At 48.1% G+C, this 17,500-nt stretch overlaps 1 protein-coding gene across 4 annotated transcripts in view; it reads right to left on the minus strand.

The window, feature by feature from the left end:
• tln2b (talin 2b) overlaps positions 1-17,500 on the minus strand; it is an 86,911-nt gene that overhangs the window by 66,355 nt on the left and 3,056 nt on the right. For 3 of the 4 annotated variants that reach the window (XR_006035041.1, XM_042109907.1, XM_042109906.1), the window contains exons 3-15: positions 17,441-17,500; positions 16,012-16,164; positions 14,727-14,869; positions 10,647-10,774; positions 9,952-10,015; positions 9,404-9,508; positions 7,121-7,276; positions 5,336-5,442; positions 5,019-5,096; positions 3,493-3,676; positions 2,679-2,792; positions 1,782-1,890; positions 1-152 (exon numbers count right to left, since the gene is read on the minus strand). The exon at positions 1-152 is cut by the window's left edge and continues 57 nt beyond it; the exon at positions 17,441-17,500 is cut by the window's right edge and continues 70 nt beyond it. Coding sequence is in view for 3 of the 4 variants with exons in the window: in XM_042109907.1 (XP_041965841.1) it covers positions 1-152; positions 1,782-1,890; positions 2,679-2,792; positions 3,493-3,676; positions 5,019-5,096; positions 5,336-5,442; positions 7,121-7,276; positions 9,404-9,508; positions 9,952-10,015; positions 10,647-10,774; positions 14,727-14,869; positions 16,012-16,164; positions 17,441-17,500 (1,553 nt within the window). In the remaining variant the exon portion in view is untranslated. Of the gene's footprint in view, positions 153-1,781; positions 1,891-2,678; positions 2,793-3,492; positions 3,677-5,018; positions 5,097-5,335; positions 5,443-7,120; positions 7,277-9,403; positions 9,509-9,951; positions 10,016-10,646; positions 10,775-14,726; positions 14,870-16,011; positions 16,165-17,440 lie in introns of those variants that run through there. The other variant, XM_042109908.1, reaches the window with a different exon arrangement.

The raw sequence follows: 17,500 nt of genomic DNA on the forward strand, positions 1-17,500 counted from the left end.
CCTGGCAGCACCCATCAGGTTCTGCCCGCTGCCCACCTCGTCGTCCATCAGGGCGGCCAGGAGCTTGACCCCCTTGGACATCTCTGTCAGGTTGGAGGATATGGTGGTGATTGCGCAGCCCACGGCTGTGTAGTCTGTGTCCGTGGGGTCACCTGCGGAGGAAGGAGAAAGGGATAGAGAGAAGAAAGAAAGAAAGAAAGAGTCAGAGGGAGAGAGGAAGACAGAGAGAAAATGAGTTCCATCTATTTGAACTGTACCGTAATTTCCCAACTATTAGCTTATATATTGATTTACATATATGCACACACAAAGTGCAGCTTTGGTACTGGAGTAAGTGACAGGCAGCCATCAGTGACTAGGCACATGGGGAGGACAGGTAGCAATTAAGATCTCTCCCTTTGTTCCCTTTGAATGAGGTTAGGGAGAGATGAGACTATCAAGATTATAGAGTTGGGTAATTGACTGGCAGCATGATAAACAACAATCAGTTGATCCACAATTCATCATCTATTATTTAGCATCTATTATCATGTGAAGCAGGCCATTCTATTAGACTATGGGCTCTGATTTAGGCAAAGTAATGTTCTCATGCATGAATTATAGCTATCATGCTGCATGTTGTAGCACTGAGTGGACCCAATCAATGTTTGTGATTCATGTCTTATTCATGGTGTTATATTAGCAAATTGATTTTGCCTAGTCATTAAATTAGCTTTAGTTAGACTTAAGATTTAGCACTTCCCCCATCATTCAGATTAGGCTCTATGTGTGGAAGAGTAGCTATTATCTTAGCAACATTGCATGGCTAGTTATTTTTTTAAATGGCTAAATTGGTGTCTATCCCCAGAAATAGATGCATAAAACCGCTGCACAGTACTGACACACTCCCGCATGCATGTTGACACAAACACACACATATTCAAAATATGCATGCAAATGCATGTGTAAATACACAGACATGCACACAGACACACTTCTCTCTCTCTCACTCTCACTCACATACACACACACACACACACCAAACGAATGCAAGCATACAATTTTTCCATGACACTGGCGGTGGCTGATCAGCACAGATGTGGAGTGCAGGAAGAAAACAAAAGTGAAGTTTCAGCTGGGAGGTAGTTAACGGAGAGCCGGCGTGCCATCCAACAGATGGCGCACGGAAGATTAAACTCCAGCAGAAAGCTGGCACCACTCGGAGGGCGCACCTCCAGGAGCTGGGGGAAACTGGCGGGACGCTGCCAACTCGCGCAGCTTCAGGACTCGCCAAAGAGTATTTTACCGCCGGAATATTTATTGGAGCGAAAATGGAAAAATGTTCCAATATTTAACAGATACTGAGGGGTTTATAGCTTTTCTATCACTCCCTCTCCCTCGCATGCTCTTTATATCTCTCCCTTGCCTCTAGATGCAAATCTTTATCACCTGGATTGATGTGTTAATTCAGCATCCTGAGGTAAGGTGCTTCTTCTTCCCCCTCTCCCTGTCTCACTCACTCTCTCCCTCCCCCCATACTTCTCTCACACCGTTTTTCCTTTTATCCATCAGCACTTTCTCCTCCCTTCCTCCCTCTCTCCTTCACTGTAAATGATTCCTCTCTATTCAGCAGGGGATATACAGACAAGCCTATACATCTGCTGTGCGGAACCTCTTAGAACCGGGGCCCGCTGGGAGACAAAGAGGAGCTCGAGAACGGGCTGCCTGCTGAGACGCTGAAACGCCGAAGTGTTCGCCGCCAGCCTGCCTGCCTTCCGCCCCCGGGAAGCTCACTCACTCACCTGCCGTGAGATTGACAACAGATGCGGTTCCAGCGGTGATGGCGTCGACTTGAGAGTGGATCTCATGCTTGGACTCGTCTACTTTGTTCTGGACCCAAACGCGGGATGCCTTTTAAGGGGAAAAGACGAGAGAGACAGACACAGGCATGTGGGGGTGAGCAGCTGTTAATCCTTCAACAGTCCATATAAACATAGACATTGTTATATACCCCTGTGTGCGCCATTACACTGCATATCATGGCTTTGGTCCAGATTGCAGTGGTCTGTGATGCGGATCAGGCTCAGCTCTGGTCGGAATCCGGTGCAGACATGCGTCAGCTCTAAAACAATCTGGTCATTGGGGGGTTTTTCACCAATAAAACAAGCCATTCATTTCATTAATCCTCTGGATGCGCAACTGTGCACAAACATTCAGCATTTCTTTTTAAGGACTGTTCATGTTTCAGTCTGCAGCCAAGCTAGAGTGCTACTCCCTACAGAGGGATCACATCACAAGCACCTGATAAACGTTGAGGTGGGCAGGTCAGGTTCAGAAAGTAAAAAAATCCTCCCTGTGAGATTGGCTCCACTATGCTGATTTACAAACAAGCAGGCAGGAGTATCCACTTAGCTGAGCGCCAAGTTGGCGCCAATACACAACAAAGCGCCTCATTTCTGAACCTGGATTCCCAATCTCAATCTTAATAAGAGGTTAAAAACAGAAATACAGATATTCATTAAGAGGGAATGAAATCAGGAGGTATGGGCCACTTCTGCCAATCACAGCATCTGACTACTCCGGAACCAACCCGGAACATGGCTTAGATCTGACTTGGGACCAGCAGGCCTGGAGTGCCTGTTTGTGTGTATGTGTATGTGTGCATGTGTGTGTTGCACGGTCAGAACTGTCTGACTCACCATGTCCTGCCCCAGAGGTGGGAGGTCGTCCACCTCCCCCAGATCTGCCTGGGCCTGCTGCACCGCCTGCATGCTGCTGTTGATGGTGCCCATGAGGGCCTGCTGGGCCAGGCTCTGCTCAACACCACAGACACACAGGTCAGAGGTCAGGGGTCAGACGTGTACATCACACACAGAGATCATACAAACCCCATAAAGACCCATGACAACGGAGTTTCCTTTCAGGGGAACGTGTGAGGGAAACCAGACTGACATTGCCTAACTGCAGTGGGCTCTACCTAAATAGCTCAATGACAGATGACATTTAGAACTACCGGACAACTCCTCCACATGCAGAGTACTATGATGGACCGTATGCAGAATGTGTTAGAAAGTCAGGATGATCTTGTTTACATAAAGGCAGCCAATAGAACAGTCTAGATATGTGTCCAATAAGTGACAGCACAGCATCACAATTTGCATGTCACAGCTCTTTCTTTTTCACACAGGATGAGAGGGAGCTATACTGCACAACTCCCATCATTAAAGGAACATGCCAAGTTATTGGAAAATAAGCTCATTTGCCCTCTACCCCAGAGTTAGATAAGATGACACATACCCTTCTATTCTCTGTGTGTGCAATAACCTAGTCTGTTAGCCTAGCTTAGCATAATTCACTGGAAGAGGGTAAGACCAGTTAGCATATAACTCCCTTTCAGCTGTAGTAGACTAACTGGTCTAAGTCACTTCCAGTGAAACTTGGCGTGTTCCTTTAAACCCAACCATATGTTCATGGTCAGTCATTTCGCTGTGTTCACTCATCGGTCCTGCTCACCAGCGGGGGCATGTGCCCACGGTGCATCTGGCCCGTGGTGATCTGCTGCTGGGCAGAGGGCATGGTGCCCATGTTGAAGGTGTCGGGCCCTCCAACGGATCCCGAGCGCATGATGCCGGGCAGGGCCACTGAGCCGTGCTCCACCCGCCCCACCCGGTTAAACTGCTGCTGCAGGATGGTGGACCTGATAGGGGGTGGAGAGGAGAAGACAAGACAAGACATGGGCGAGTGGTTACGATGCGAGGAGTGACTATCAACATTTATACAGCAATACATGCTCACATACAGAGATCATTACACTAGGGTGTAGCAGAGAGGTAGAGGTTCAGTTACGGAGTCCAAAAATTTACACAAAAGTACACATTGTACACGCACACACACACACACAGATTAAATGGACAATGAGCAACAGACAGAATGTTCAAGGCTAGCGCTTAACAGGATGTGTTCTGGTCTCCTTTGTCAAACCTGTTGACCAACGGATTGTAAACACCTGTTATTAGCACAGAGGATTGGCCTCTCCAGATTTGGGTAAACAGCTGCTCCACAGGCTCTATGGGTTAATTACAGCACTGTGCCAGAGGCAGCCATTTTTTATTGGTCAGATCAGGGGGAACAGAAGAGTGGAGTTGGCACGGAAACAGCCTTGCGGATGTGATGCCTGGTGTCCATCATCACAGAAGGCTCCCCAGTGCAGAGATGCGGTTTCCAATAACAACCGGTTTCTAGGCAGCACTTCAGAGGACAAGAGCCCATCTGTAGATCAAATTCTCTCAGACATAGAGGAGTGTGTGTGTCTGGGTTAGTAAGTGTGTGTGTGCATATGCATGTAGGATAACAAGCATACAGTGTGCAATTGGGAAGGACATGAGGAGAGAGAGAGAGAGAGAGAGAGAGAGAGAGAGAGGAGAGGAGAGAGAGAGAGAGAGAGAGAGAGGAGAGAGAGAGGAGAGAGAGAGAGAGAGAGAGAGAGGAGAGAGAGAGAGAGAGAGAGAGAGAGAGGAGAGAGAGAGAGAGAGAGAGAGAAACTGAAACAAGGGAGATGGAAAGGGAAAAAAGACAGTTTCTGGGAACACAATATTTAATTGAAGTCAACCAGAAGATTTTAGCCCTTTCCAGTGAAATGATAAGCATGTACGTCTCTCCATTTCTCAGACTCAGCAACTTCCTTCACGGAGACCCTGTCCTTATTCTCTACTTCTCTTAGGGGACTGTAGTATGGGGTCTCCATTTCCAGACAATGACCTCTTAGCGCTACGGTCATTTCCACGGAGCCCCAACATGCTTGTCTCAGGGTTACACTGAAACCACTGAAACATGAGCCAGCGGTTGGACACTAATGGCCTCAGGTCTTGCTACTCTTACCATGTACAATACTGTAACCACCTAGAAAACATCAATATGCAGACAGTTGGGGCATGCAGCGCAATGAGAATGGAGATGGCTTCAACCACATGAAAACGCCACACACACACACACACACACACACACACTATAATTAGCTTGAGTAGAAGAAACACTCATACTTCTTTGGGGGAGACCGATTCTTCCAACATGGTGGACTCCTCATCGCCGTCCAAGCCGAAGCGATCCTTACTCTGCTTCTGTAAGAGGATGGAAAAAATTGTTTAAGCAATAAAATAATAAAAAAAAAGAAATATGCATTCCCCTACCATGTTTTGATTTTCTGTAGTCTACATAAGTACAATAAGACTATGCATTCATACAGGGCTGCCATGGCTGATATGTGCTATGTGCTTTGTGTGGGAGGAAGTTTCAACAGCAGGGCATGTGTCTGAAATTGTGTGAGTGCATGAGGAGTCACTCTGACTTGTGAGGACACTTGCTTTTTTGAGGATGATGTCGATGTATCCGGCAATCAGCTGGGAGATCTGCTCGCCTTCTGTAGTCTGGACCGAGTAATAACTCTCCTGATACTCCCCCGAAGTCCTGTGGGGAGAGAGAGTGTGTGTGAGGGTTGGTAACACACACACACACACACACACACACACACACACACACACACACACACACACACACACAAACACAAACACATAAAAGGAAGGAAAGAGACGATGGAAAGAAAATTAACAGACAGAGCCACTGCATCCATTAAAGGAGTGTGTGTTCCTGTGCGTGCACATCTGATATTTCTCACACAGGCACCAAAAGCACAGCTCAGGCTCGTCTGTCAGCATGCGGGCTCTCCAGCACTACCGATGGGTAGAACACACAGACTCATCTGAATGCTTGCTGCCTCTGCTGTGTGTGTGTGTGTGTGTGTGTGTGTGTGTGTGGCCTGGCCTCTGATTCTCTGGGGCTTTGTGTGGTTTGATCTTGGAGCTCAAGGTCACAGCATCTCCTCTTTCAGCTTCAGCACTATGAGGCATCTCTTTGGTAACACTTGCACCTGCTCGCGCCTTATACACTAAAAACAAAACACCTTTAATGGAAAAAGAACTACAGCTTTGTTTACTAATATAAGGATCCAGGTGTCTCTTGGATACACATGCATATATCCACGCTCACCATTCTTGTGCTTTTTCTTCGTTTGGTTCAATAATTCATTAAATGATTTCCCAATCAAAAACACAAAACCAACATGAATCCTTTTGGTCTGTATGTCGGATGTAGGATGCAGCGGGAGAAACATCAAACTAAGATAATCTCATTGATTTAGCGTTTTGATTTTTAGCTGTTTACTCCCAATTCATCTCGACACTGTAGTCCCTTTAGGCGCATGTATTACTGGAGGCCCAAACAAACTTTCACTTCAAAGAGCTCTAACGCAAAGTGGGAGTGTAGAGTAACTTCACTCTGATCCATGTTGGCAAATGAGCTCCTGTATGCCCATGCATTCCTAAACGAACGCCACTTATTAATTCACACAGGGCATTTCACTTAAATAGGGGCCACACTTAACAAGTTATAAAGAATATCATTAGCAAATATGAGGCTATACGAATGAATGTGGATATGCAGGTTTGAGCGCACGCACGTCCCCAAACGTGCATTTAAATATTAGTCACATCAACACCAGATGTTTGTTTAAAAGCTACGCTGTAATTACCATAGTCCATAATCAGCAAACATGAACTTCTCTGTTAGCAGCGTCATCCAGATTGAACGCTAGGCTGGTCGCGTCGGTTAAAGCTGCAGCGAGCTGCTCTGTGCTGTGCTGCACTGCACTGCGTGACACGGGCAGATTTTTGTGCCGTGACGTTGGGGCCTCCGGTGTCAGCACGCGAGAGCGCGCTCCCCCCCCCCCACCCCCCCTTTCGAGCCGTTTGGACAGAGGTCCCCCGCTCTTAAAAGTGTCCCCTCACATTACGGGGCACTCAGGATAAAAGCGTTGCCGTACATTCCTGAGGGGGTTAGTGTGTTATGTGGCGTGAGAGCAAAACATTTTTTTTTTTTTAAAGTACACTGTTCCTAGAACAAAGCGGCTACTGGCATTCTGCTGTTTGTCGAGGACGAGAAACAGATGGGCTTCACACAGCTGAGTACCTCAACCGTCAGACTTGCAGATGCCCACCACCCACCCCCCCCCCCCCCCATTCCCACGCAAATCCCACATATCGAAAGACCCAGGAATGAAGGGGGGGGGTAAAGAAGAGCTGGGATGTACCAAGGTGAAGCTCTTGGGGGAGGCCGCCCATCTCTTTACAGTGGTGAGGGGCCACTCCTGGACCACGTCTTTGGTCTTCTCGTCCACCCGCATGACTGACTCTTTGGTAATACCCAGCAAGCGCGGGACCAGCTTATTCTTGCTCTTCATTTTTTCCTGGCAGGAGAGAAAGAAACAGAAACAGAGTGGGAGAGAGAGAGAGAGAGAGAGAGAAAGAGAGAGATGAAAAAAGTGAGTGAGAGAGGGCCAACATACTGCTTTTGAGAAACGCTACACTCTCTCCTACTGTCAGTGAACTAGTGCTTACCCACAGCTCCTTTGATTCCTTAATTGAAACCGACATGCCTCATGGAGCGGGACAGCGTGCTCCATCCCTCCCTCCCTCCCTCCCTCCCTCTCTCCGTGTCACCAGCCCCCCCCCCAACCCTTTCTGCCTCCCTTTCTCCTCCCTCCTCCCCTAACGCAGGCTCTCTGATCCGCAGTGGCCAGTGTCTGACCCTGCGGAGTTACAGTGTTGTCTCAGCGTCAGTTCCCTGCCGCTTCGCTGAACACCACTTCAAAGGGGAGATGGGGGGCAGGGGGGGCTAGGGGACCTGGTTGCTAAGAGAGCCGTAATGCAGACACGCTGGCCCAGTCGTCACGCTCCGAGTCCCGGACCCCTGCCACTCTGCTCTGCTCATACCCAGCGAGGAGCAGATCCACTTCGCTTCAATGCCCCTACAACGCCATTCTGGCACCGGCCCAGGCCACCAGGTACCCAACGAGCGAAATTCACAGGCCAGCCTTGAGCTGGGGAGTAAAAAACTACCTCCCAGGACCTCTGGGCTATTCTCTGGGCTATTGTTTTTCAATGCCAGGGTCAGAAGAGGACAGCTTTCTGATAAGCACAGACATGTTTCAGCACTTGAGCAGACTTACCAGCTCGCCTTGGCACTCACAGAAACAAAAACACACTCAGTCCGGGGACAATGACCTTTTTATATATAATACTGTGTATATATAGACCTCTTAACACACCTCTATTGTCTCGTGATTCAAGGCCAGATAGCTTTTTCTCTAAACATAACAAGATTGTTAAAAAGTTTTGGCTGGTAGCAAACAATGAGTCATAATTCTTCACTGGGAATTAACTCCGGTCTCAGTCAAGTGCTTTTCATTACGGCTAAGCTTAATCCGACCGGCCACAACAGGCCAGCCCCGAATGACTTGACAAGGCCCTTACTCCACAGCAAGCCACCCGAGGCCACTGATCACGGTGCGGAAAAACTCAGAGGGCTATCGCAGAAACAAAGTGGTTGGTTTTTCGACAGGGTTGCAAATACTTGAAGCATTTTCACACACTGGCATGAAGAGATCAAAGAGGTGCGGGGCTGGCGAGCCGGATTTATGGAGGGGATTAGCCCGCGCTTGTCAACAAAAACAAACAAAAACAAGCGTGTCGGCTAGAGTTCTCAACAAATCACATCACATCAGTTGCACCTCTACTCTGGCATGGTGATTCTTAAACAGCGCTGTATGATTGGCAACAGCTTGCCTCACTCTAGCTATTCCTTCAACCTTCCACCAGTGCTCCCAATCATTATATTAACGACAGATCCACTCTTTTGAAGGTATGGAGATGAAGCCTCACACTGCTCCAATGTTTCCTTCAGCAGACACTTAGCTCTCTCTCCATCTCTCTCTCCACCTTTTCCTCTCCGTATCTCTTACAATCCTCTTTTCTCTCACTCGTTTTTTATTTCCCTCCTTCCCCTCGCTCCATCTCTCCCAACATCTGCTGGCGCAAGTGTGGAATTCGCAGCTCAGGTGAAAGTGAACTCGTCAGCAGCAGCGCTGCCTCGCCTTGGCAGACTATCTCTCCTCTCTCTCTCTCTCTCTCTCTCCCCCCCTCTTCCCTCTCCTATCTCCCCCCCCCCCCCACCCCTCTCTCTCACTCTCTCTGTGGGGCAGACATTCCTCTCATAGCTGAGCGATGCACCACAGAGCTTGCACTCAAACGCCCCTGGAATGTTCCGGGAGTGACACATTACAAATGGATGAGGGGCACTGGTACAGGACGAGAGAGTAGAAAAAAAAAAGGAGGAGCAAGAGGAAAAACATGTCTGCACATTTATGACCTTGCGTTTCCACCTGGACTGGGTTCAAGTCCATAACAGTCACAAGAAAAGGCCACCACAAAAACACTCAAGAGAACTACAATGGGCTACTTCAAAAAGCTAAGGGTACCCTTATATAAAGTCAGCTATTTTTAAATCACCTGATAACATCCTCGAAAGATCTCACCTTCACCAGAAAGAACGAGACTCCATACGTCCGTAGAGATCGGGCCAGTTTCACGTACTTCACTTTGGCCTCGATCTCGGTCATCTCGCCACAGCTCTTGTGGTCCTGTGGAGCAGAAGAAACAGGTTCCCTCAGCCTCAACACACTTTCACCAGGCTTCAATAACTCAGCAATGAGCCCACTGTGAGCTTATTAGCCCACAAAGCTTTTAATCAGGTATAAATTCACTTATGCTAATCATTAGAGGGAGAGGGAGAGAGAGGGAGAGAGAGAGAGAGGGAGAGAGAGAGAGAGAGAGAGAGAGAGAGAGAGAGAGAGAGAGAGAGAGAGAGAGAGAGAGAGAGAGAGGGTGTGTGTGGGCAAAGTGCTTTACATATTTCAGCTAATTCACTCTCAACACAAGTAAACGTCTAATTGTAATTACTCCGCTCCATGGAGTCGGCGGAGCACATCAAACATTAACCTGGTTAAGTGGCAACACGAGAGGTGGGGAACTTTACGCAAGGCATTCATCACTGGCAGCTTTTGACAGGGCTACGGCTACGCACCTGAAAGATCCTCTTCTCTGAGCCCCTCTGCTTGATGTACTCCTTGGGCAGAAACTCCTTCAGGCTGGGGGAATAAATCACGTGTGAAAAGAGGCAACACCCAGGAAGACACTCCCCCCACCACACACACACACGTCACACGCCCACCCCAGCCCACCTGCAACCGCCTCAGAGAACATACCAGACCGTGAGGTGAAGGCTGGGGGTGGGGGTCAGTCTGCCTCTGATCTGCTATGTCTCTCATCTGCATGTCTGTCTGTCTGCCATGATCCGCATGTCTGTCTGTCTGCCATGATCCACATTCTCTCTGTCTGCTTTTCTCACCCACCCACCCAGCCAGCCAGCCACACAAGTCAAAAATCCCCCTCAGCCAACTACAAACCCACCTGCTAATGTTATTGCTGGAGGCTTGTTACAGCTTCTGTGTTTCTGTGTATGTACGTATGTTGTTTGTGTGTATGTAATTTGTGTGTGTGTGTGTGTGTGTGTATATATATATATGTGTTCAAGTGTATTAAGTGTGTGTGTTGTGTGTGTGTGTGTGTGTGTGTAAGCATATGCATGTGCGTTGGTATGTGGGGGTAGAGTGTGAGTCGGAAATGGCTTGCAGGCAGCTGTTAAGCATCCACCCCCTGTGTCAATGTGTGTGTGTGTGTGTGTGTGTGTGTGTGTTGGGATGGGATGTGTTGGCTTACTCGAGGAATCCAGGCTTGTGTTTGTGCTCCACGTGTGGCCCAAACTGGATCTGCGCCTGGATCCCAGCGAACTCGCAGGCCTTGTCGAAGGACACGGGGTGGGAGCCGTTCAGGATGTCGTCGCGGGCCTGGGAGAGGGGAGGACACAAGCCAGCAGCAGACAGGAGTTACTACACACCACATCGCTGCAGATAACAGGCCTGTCTGCCTCCGAGGAGAAGAGGTCAATCCAGGGTAATACCACACACACACACACACACACACACACACACACACACACACTTCTACTCTGGTAAGGCACATATACAATAACAAAACACAGACACAGACAGTCGGACTGTGCTCAAGTGATGACTTCATAGGAGCTCTGTCGGTGAACATAAAGTGGTGTTTTGGAACCCCACACACATACATACACACAATTTTTAATTATCATTCAGCTTATTCCATTGCCATAGACACCAGACATTACACAGCACTCTGTTTTTCAAAACATTACATCACACTACAGTTGTGAATGTATAATAAGCTGTTTTAAGGAGTTAATGAGAGATTGTGACCGTCAACCTCCTCAGCACACCAGAGGAAAACTAAGTCCCTGAGCCTGAATGGTGACATCTGTTATCGCAGACATACTTTTCCCTTCTACTTTGGCTTTTTTCCCTTCTTAAATACCCAGGGTCTCAGAGGCTGCCATGTTTCATGGGTGGTTCTGGGAGATGGATAGTTTTGTTTTGCTGTTTCTCTAAAGCTCATTTCTGCCCAGACGGGTGTGGATGCCAATGCCTCCTGACACCGCCTCAGATGGGTCAATATGAACGCTTACTGCTGGGGGAGAATTAGATCCAACACACACACACACACACACACTGTTTAATCATCTCCTGCCACTCAAGAAACCTCGGTCATTTCACAAGCCATGTTTGTGTGTGTGTGTGTGTGTGTGTGTGTGTGTGTGTGTATGTATGTATGACTGTGTCTACATATGTGTGTGTAAGCACCCAGTAGTGAGCTCTCATCTTGGCCATGTGTCTGTGTGTGCATTTGTGGTGTTGTGTTGCTGAGGGCCTGTAAAAGATGCACATGTGTTTAAATCTAAGAAGGATCTCTCACAGAGACTCATTGGTGAGAGGGTAGTTTAAGCTAGTGTGTTTGTGTGTGTTTAAGTGTTTTTGTTAGTGTTGCTGGGAGCCTGTGAGAGATGCTCATTTTTGACAGGGTAGTTTAAGCTAGAGTGTTTGTGTGCGTTTGTGGTGTTGTGATGCTGGGGGCCTGAGAAAGACGCACATGTGTTTAAATCAAAGAAGGATCTCTCATGGAGACTCATTTCTGAGAGGGTAGTTTAAGCTAGATGAAATATGTGAGGTCTGAAGAGGTTTTCCACAGTTCCTCCTAAGCCACTGGTGGCAAATCATTTCTCCAATGCCATTCATCACCATACCACACTGAAAATTACACACACACATAGGCAGAGATTCACACACCCTGTTATATACACTGACAGTACTACAATCCTTTACACAAACACTCTCTCTCTCTCAGACACACACATACATTTATGGATATACACAATGTAGGCCAACACTCCTCACAAATGAGTATATATGCACAGAGTGTGTGTGTGTATGTATGTGTGTGTGTGTGTGTGTGTGTGTGTGTGTATTTGTATGCATGTATACTGTATATTGATTTGTATGGTACGAGCTGAGTAACAAGATTCTGTCTGCAGCATTTGGTGTGTAAATATGTGCATCCGTTGTTTATATTCTAGTCAGAAACAGAGTGGTACAGCTTGGTTTGGCAAGGACCCATCTGTGTGTGTATATGTGTGTGCCTGTGTGTGAGGGGTCTGAGGGAGAGAGAGAGAGAGAGAGAGAGAGAGAGAGAGAGAGAGAGAGAGAGAGAGAGAGAGAGAGAGAGAGAGAGAGAGAGAGAGAGAGAGAGAGAGATGAGGTCATGTAAGCTGCAAGTCATTATAACAGTGCAGTTCATCAGTGAGGGGCCCTCCCTCAGGAAATCAGCACATGATATCAGAACACACACACACACACACACACACACACCCCTACTAACAGACTCTCAGATGCAAATAGGTTGAAATGAATGTTAACAGGAATTTCCAGCAGACAAAAATGTGTGTGTGTTAGTGAGTGAAAGAAAGAAAGAAAGTAGATGGATGTAGAGGAGTGTGTTTGGGTTGGGCCGGAGTGTTCATGTTCCACATGCCAGAAAGCTCTCATTCTCTAACTCTCTCTCCGTACGTTTGCCTCTCTCTCTCTCTCTCTCTCTTTAGATAGAACCCAGTGGAGAGTGTGAGACTATCATGTGGAGGAGAGGAATCCCCTGCAGCCAGTCATCTCTGTGTGACCTGCCTTTCAGAGTGTGTGAGTTTCACTGTGTATGAAAATGTGTGTGTGTGTATGTGTGTGTGCGTGGAAGATAGTCAGTGTGTGGGAGGGTGAAGTGTGTGTGCCTATGTTTCTGAAAGGGAGAAAAATATGGTGAGCACTGGCGGAAGCAAGATGGAGTGCCTGTGTGTGTGTGCGCGCGCACGCTTGTTTGTCCGTATGTGTGTGTGTGTTTGTGTGCGTGCATGCGTGCGTGTATCCTTGTTTGTGTGTATGTTCGTCCGTATGTGTGTGTGCGCGCGTGTGTGTGTGCGCGTGTTTTTTTGTGTGTTTGTTCGTCCGTATGTGTGTGTATGTGTGTGTGAGTGAGAGAGAGAGAGTATATTGGAGCGAGGCGTCACAAAGTGTCATGCAGCCCGAGTGGTTGTGGGTGTGTGCCACTGAGTCAGAGGTTGAATAGAGGAGTGTGGGTTTGAGAGACATCAAAAGAGAGTGAGAGACTGAGAGGAGAGGACTGAGAGAGGAGAGGACAGAGAGAGTGAGAGACTGAGAGGAGAGAACAGAGAGGAGAGGACAGAGAGGAGAGGAAAGAGAGAGGAGGACGAGAAGCACAAGCAGGGAGAAACATGGCTGCCGAGATGTGTCCTGCCAGACCAGATTAGTGTCCCCTGATACATATGCAGCACACGGGCCGCTAATTGAGAAAAGAATGTGTGTGTAACTGTATGTGTGGACGTGTGTATTTTACGTGTCCAAATGTTAATGTAACCGTGCATTCATAAGGGAGCATATATTAGTGATTAGTGAATTGCCATGGATCCTTTGACATTCACTCCCAGAAGACACATCTGAGAGTGTGTGTGTGTGTGTGTGTGTGTGTGTGTGCGCGCATGCATAGTGCAGTTTTGCTGGGGGCCTGTTGAGTTGATGCATATGCAGTGAAGCATGCAGCGAGAGCCAGGGTGGAGGATACGGATGGGGGTGGGGGACACTCGCAGAGGGTGTGGGCGTGAGCACTGAGACTAGCCAGCCTGCCTGCCAGATCTGCAGACTCAGCTACAACCCCCCCCCCCCCCCACACACAGGGGAACTCTTGTGTCAGCAGTCCAGAAGCCCCTATCTGAGATGAGCCAATCTGAGTGCATAACAACAACAACAGCAGCAGCAGTAGCAGCATCCACAGCAGCAGTTTAACAGTAACAGTTAGCACTGGGATAAAATAATAAAGGATCCCCATCTGCAGCGGATCAGCACGGCGTTGCCCCATGTTGTAGCATGGGTGACTCAGAGACCAGCTCCACAACCCCAGAGAGTAGCAGCATCTGGCCCGAGTCTGTCCTGGAACACTGCTCTGGAATGTGACTAATCTGGAAGAGTTCTCTTGCTCCTGAGGCTGAGAGAGTTGGGTGGGGATGTTGTGGGGTGGGGGTGGTGGGGGGTATTGCATAACCCTTCTAGCTGCAGCATCACAAAGGTGGACCAGTATGCATCCACACGGAGACACAGGGATGAGATCTGGAAAGCGAGTGAGCGAGCGAGCAAGTGAGTGAGTGAGTGAGTGAGTGAGTGAGTGAGTGAGAGAGTGAGCGAGCGAGCGAGATAGATAGATACTTTATTGATCCCCAAGGGGAAATTCAAGAAGTGTGACAGTGAACAAAAAAAGTGTGTGCGAAAGTGATAAATGATGAAGGGATGGAGAAGAGAAGAGAGGAGCACTGCTTGGTGTTCTCACCTGGACGTAGAGCAGATTGAGCTGGACCGGGTCTCTGGAGTCCACGTTCTGGTCCGAGTAGAAGAACTTCCTGCGCAGCAGCAGGGTCTCGCTCTCCTCTACGCCCTGCTCACGGAACGTTCGGCTGTGGTCCAGCCAGTTCACTGATGGCAGAAACACACACACACACACACACACACACACACACACACACACACACACACACATAGCAGTCTTAATGCACATGTGAAAAGGCTGGGGGAAGAAATTCACACCAACATACAAGCACAGCTTCAGAAGAAACCCATATTGCCCACAACCACAATTTAAGCACTTTCCTTTGCACTTTAAAAGCAGTGAAAACAACTGATCCAGACACAGTATTTGCCATCTTCAAAGGGAAGCCATAATTTAGACATTTAACTGAGTGACGAAAGCACCTGCACTGTTAGCGATGACTTCATTTCATAATAATTTGCGGCGGCATTTAGTGTTACTTGAAATGAAGGAGAACTTCATCATGCCACTGTTGCGTAATGTCTAGGATATCAGCTATAGCCATCACAGTCTCGACTGGAAACAGCCTTCATTTGTGTGTGTAGTGGGAATGGGAACACACACACACACACACACACACACACACACACACACAAACACACCTCCCGTGTCAACAGAGACAGGTAATAAAGGCTGAGACAGGATTGCACGCGGGTTAATCAATGTTTATTCACCTGCTCCATAGAGGCCCTTGTGTGCTTACACAGAGCCCATTTTGCTTGTTTCTTTGAGTGTGTGTGTGTGTGTGTGTGTGTCTGTGTTTGTATGTATGTGTGTGTGTGTACGTGTGTGTCTTTTGGCACTGGGTACACAATACGAGCAGGACACACTGTCCACTGTAGAATGTGCAACACCACATACTACTCTTCCCACAGAGGCAATTGCCTTATTCCTCGACTAAAGTTTGGCATTCCATCCAGAATGCCTGGTCCAACTGTGACTTAATCCAAGATGCAGGGCTAATCCCCAAATGGTAGAAAAAAGCACACACAAACAGGCTCTAAATCTGTCTTCCTGCAGTTGGGCAAGTGTGGTGAAATGTAATTTTGCTTTAACTGGAGTTTGTCAAGTTTATTACTGATGCATGTGTGTGTGTGTGCGCACATTCATGAGTGTATGTGGTGAAGGCACGTGTGCGCATGTGTGTATGCATGCATGTGCATGTTTTTGTGTGTGTATGCATGCGTGTGTACGTGTGTGTGTGTGTGTGTGTGTGTGTGTGTGTGTGTGTGTGTGTGTGGCAACTCACGGTCGTCGTCTGTGTGCAGCTTGGCTTTGAGCTTCTCCATCTTCCTCTCGTCGCGCAGCAGCGTGCGGTCCTTCTTCAGCGTGCCCATGCCATCCTCCTTCTTCTCCTCCACCTGCTCCTGGATCAGGGAGTACTCCTCATAGTTGGTTATTCCTGCCAGAAACAGATGGGGAGAGGGAGAAAGAAAGCAGAGAGAGAGAGAGGGGGGGGGGGGGAAGAATAGGGAAAGAGAAGGAGAGAGAAAGAGAGTCTGAGATCTCAAGCCAAGACATCAGAGCGTTACTGTATTTTTGTTTGTCTCCATTTCAGCCATTTGTGAGAAATTCGTTTCACTCTCCCCTCATCTCTCCCTTTGATTTTCTACCTCATCTTGTGCATTTCGCAGCTCTTCTCTCCATTTCATTCACTGGGCAATTTACTCTGTACCACCCCCCTCTCATCCCTCTCTCATCCCCTCCTCCCCTCCCCCCCTCTCTCCTCCTCCCCTCCCTCTCTCCTCCTCCGCTTCTCTCCATTTCTCTCCACTTCTTCCCTCTCTGCCTTAGCCTGGCAAAAACACTAGAGTGGTGAAAACACTGGACGTGGGCCAGAAAAAGAAAAGTAAGAAGTCAAAGGAGGACAAAAAAAAGATGGAGAGAGCGGGAAGCCAAGCAGAAATCCCCCTCTAAACAACCAATGGGCCAGCACAGGCTTGCCTGTCTGCCAGACGCAAAGCTCCCCTCCTCACCCAATTTCACTTGGGCTCGAGCCCTGGCCCTAATTGAAATGTATTGCTGTGGGAACATCTCAATGACGACAAGGAACCCGTGGGGGAGGGGAAGGATGCTGTATAACATAGGCACGGCTAAGCTGACCTATGGACCCTTTCAAGAGAGTTCCATTATCAGCATCATAGTTGGCCCCACAAGACTTCCGTTTTAACATTCCATATGTTATCTTAATGCAGAGGAAGTAGATTGGGGCCCAAATACTGTAGAACGTTCAAGCATTGTTTTTGTTTACCTTGTTGAAAGGGTCCATAGCACAGTTCGTACACATTAGTGTTCCAAAGAGCATCACTAATGAGCAGATAAAAGAAGAACAAATGGAAGCAGCTTCGTGATGGTAATAGTGTCCATGTAGAAATGAGTGCAATGTCTTATATTTTCATCAGGATGTCCAGCACACTCTGGAAGCTTTGCACGTGTGAGCCAGCTGCCAGAGACAATAAGTGTGAGTGTGTGTGTGTGTGTGTGTGTGTGTGTGTGTGTGTGTGTGTGTGTGTGTGTGTGTGTGTGTACACAGAATTATTACAGTTTGCGACGGGAAAGTTGCTGAATTATTCATAGAGTGGAGCCCTGGAGAAGAAGAGGAGGGCCAGCTGTACTAATGCTGTGTAAGAGAGGGCACAAAGGACAGGGAGAAGGCTGGACGACACACCACAACACACCTATTCTACTGCATATAGTGACCAGCAGCTCTCCCACAGTCTTGGAGTCGTCCACCATGA

The sequence above is a fragment of the Alosa sapidissima genome, chromosome 11, assembly GCF_018492685.1.
Source record: "Alosa sapidissima isolate fAloSap1 chromosome 11, fAloSap1.pri, whole genome shotgun sequence".
NCBI classification, from domain to species: domain Eukaryota; kingdom Metazoa; phylum Chordata; class Actinopteri; order Clupeiformes; family Clupeidae; genus Alosa; species Alosa sapidissima.